This window comes from Etheostoma spectabile, unplaced genomic scaffold (assembly GCF_008692095.1).
Source record: "Etheostoma spectabile isolate EspeVRDwgs_2016 unplaced genomic scaffold, UIUC_Espe_1.0 scaffold314, whole genome shotgun sequence".
Classification (NCBI taxonomy): domain Eukaryota; kingdom Metazoa; phylum Chordata; class Actinopteri; order Perciformes; family Percidae; genus Etheostoma; species Etheostoma spectabile.
Window position 1 is genome coordinate 415466 of NW_022605583.1, and position 2874 is coordinate 418339.

General features: G+C 45.4%; 2 protein-coding genes across 3 annotated transcripts in view; one reads left to right on the plus strand and one right to left on the minus strand.

Moving 5' to 3' along the window:
• The window catches only part of capn3a (calpain 3a, (p94)), a 24260-nt gene that overhangs the window by 15590 nt on the left and 5796 nt on the right, over positions 1 to 2874 (plus strand). The window contains exons 16-17 of one of the 2 annotated variants that reach the window (XM_032511017.1): positions 656 to 729; positions 2595 to 2663. In XM_032511017.1, the coding sequence (XP_032366908.1) occupies positions 656 to 729; positions 2595 to 2663 (143 nt within the window). The remainder of the gene's footprint in view (positions 1 to 655; positions 730 to 2594; positions 2664 to 2874) is intronic. The other variant, XM_032511018.1, reaches the window with a different exon arrangement.
• znf106a (zinc finger protein 106a) overlaps positions 2259 to 2874 on the minus strand; it is a 27060-nt gene continuing 26444 nt past the window's right edge. The window contains exon 23 of the transcript XR_004331145.1: positions 2259 to 2270. The gene's annotated coding sequence lies outside the window, so the exon portion shown is untranslated. The remainder of the gene's footprint in view (positions 2271 to 2874) is intronic.

Genomic DNA, 2874 nt, shown 5'->3' on the forward strand with positions numbered 1-2874 from the left:
CCCCCCCCACCCCACACACACACACACACACACATCGCAAGCAGAACCATAGCAAAACGAGTCTTTCTAAAACCTCCGGCCAGAGTGGAGATTTTGGAAATCTTGGTTTGCATGTAAACCGAGACAAACGGAGGATTCTGATTGGCTAATGTGGGCTTGAGCTTCGCGTGACACTGCCACCTACAGGTGTGGCGGGCTCTTGACGGCGTTGACGGCCTGTATACACGGCTACATGTAAACAAACACTTTTCTGAAAACTGACGATGTTATTTTTGAAACCGGAGAGGTTGAAATGTCCACTTATGAAAATAGTAATACAGTAAGCAATGCTGTGCAAAGATTTCAACAATCTTTGTAGCTCTGCCCCCCAGATTCACATATAGATAACCCCTCGCCAGCCGGCACATTCGCTGGAATAATGTTTTGGGCTCTGTCGGAAAACCAGATTTTATTTCAGCACACACAGAAAACAAAAAACTAGATGATCATGAAAAAAAGTGTAAGATTAACATCACCTTAACTTTAAATGTAAGTGAGTGGCGAAATGGTATCCAAAAACATTTCAGAGGTAGGAAAGTGTGTTTAAATGACCAGAATCTCTCCCATGCAGATATCACATGCTCAGTGTGTGTTTAACGTCTTGTCTTCCCTCCAGATAAGGACCTGAACACCGAGGGCTTCAGCCTGGAGAGCTGCAGGAGCATGATTGCTCTGATGGACGTATCCTTTGTATCGAGTGCATCGGGCTGGCTGTGTTGTCTGTAGAACACAACCCGCCGGGACCCGTGGCAGGGTCTGTGATGGCCTCACAGGGCCGACGCACAAACACTTAGAGGAGACAAATACTTTACATCTGTCATTATCCAACAAGCTTTTGACCTCTGACCTCCTGGGAACAGTCCACTCAGCTCACACAGTACGTTAGGGATTTAAGTCTCGTTTTGTTTGAAAATACTTTGATTGTCAACACGAAGTCACGTCACCCAACGTGGCTTAGAGCACCTTTAAGACCCAGATGAGCCGAACTGTCCGCAGATGTCTCCTCCCTTCCAAAACAAACCCATAAAAACGCTGACTAAAGCCGCTTCACTTTACAAATCGCTGTTTCTCCGACGTTTGCTCAGTTTGTTCCTTTGATAACTTAAAGTGCTCATATTATGCTGTCAGTTTTTTCCCTTTACTTTATTGTGTTATAGAAAGCTAGTAGTCCTTACCTAGGTACTGTCAGGGCCCTCATACTCTGCTCCTGACTGCTAGTAGTCCTTACCTAGGTACTGTCAGGGCCCTCACTCTGCTCCTGACTGCTAGTAGTCCTTACCTAGGTACTGTCAGGCCCTCATACTCTGCTCCTGACTGGCTAGTAGTCCTATACCTAGGTACTGTCAGGGCCCTCATACTCTGCTCCTGACTGGCTATAGTCCTTACCTAGGTACTGTCAGCCCTCATACTCGCTTCTGACTGGCTAGTAGTCCTTACCTAGGACTTCAGGCCCTCATACTCTGCTTCTGACTGCTATTAGTCCTTACCTAGGTACTGTCAGGACCCTCATACTCTGCTTTCTGACTGGCTAGTAGTCCTTACCTAGGTACTATCAGGCCCTCATACTCTGCTCCGCCTGGTGCTAGTCCTTACCTATTACTATCGGCCCTCATACTCTGCTCCTGACTGGCTAGTAGTCCTTACCTAGGTACTGTCAGGCCCTCATACTCTGCTCCTGACTGGCTAGTAGTCCTTACCTAGGTACTGTCAGGGCCCTCATACTCTGCTCCTGACTGGCTGTAGTCCTTACCTGGTACTGTCAGGGCCCTCATACTCGGCTCCTGACTGGCATGTAGTCCTTACCTAGTACTGTCAGGGCCTCATACTCTGCTCCTGACTGGCTAGTATTCCCTAGGTACTGTCAGGGCCCCTACTCTGCTTCTGACTGGCTAGTAGTCCTTAACGAGGTACTGAGCATGTGCGACTCCCAACAAAGATGGAACAGAAGTGAGATGTATCACTCTGGAGCTAAAACAGAGAGCTCAACACACAGGGTGAAAATAGGAGCTGCAGCAATGTGCAGTATAACAAAATGATGGTGTTTTTTTGAAAATTAAACCATGTGAACATATTCTGATATAACCTCTAAATACAATAATTAACCTGAAAATGAGCAGAATATGAGCACTTTAAGATCCAAAGTCCAATGACTACAATCCTTCATCCTGTTAAAATATATCATAGTGACCAACTGACCAAGTTCTGAAAAAGGTGTATTGTAAAAATGTGGCCTAACTGGATATTAAAGTCAGTTTGTGACAGTTTCTGGCAATGCTGACGCCCGCGCACCGAGGGGATACGACGCCACTGGCGGCTGACCAAATGTAACGGACCATGTCCTTGAATAAAATGACAGATTTCTCTGGGTTTGAACATTGTTGGAAACATTTGGGATAATGTAAGTACACAACTCAACAAACTATATAACACAGGGTCTAGAAATGTTACATATTGCACCTTTTAAGTAAAACTATATAAATATTAGCCAAAGTAAAAGTACTCATTGTGCAGTAAAATGTTCCCTGTCAATTTTGGTCTTAACCGCTTGTGTTTAGATGGATGGGACAGGTAGACTCAATCTCCGCGAGTTCAGACATCTGTGGAATAAGATCAAACAGTGGCAGGTGGGAACGCCGCTCTCCCTCGCTCTCCTGTTATATAACGGCAGTTACACCCCCTATCAGGGCTGGGCCATGTACAGAAAATCAAATATCACCATAATCTTCACCAAATACCTCAATGCCCATTTGCGACGATATTGTATGGCTGACTATTGGTGCTTTAACAGAAGACTTAGACTCCTTTTGGGATGACTCCTGCAAGGAAATTGAAATT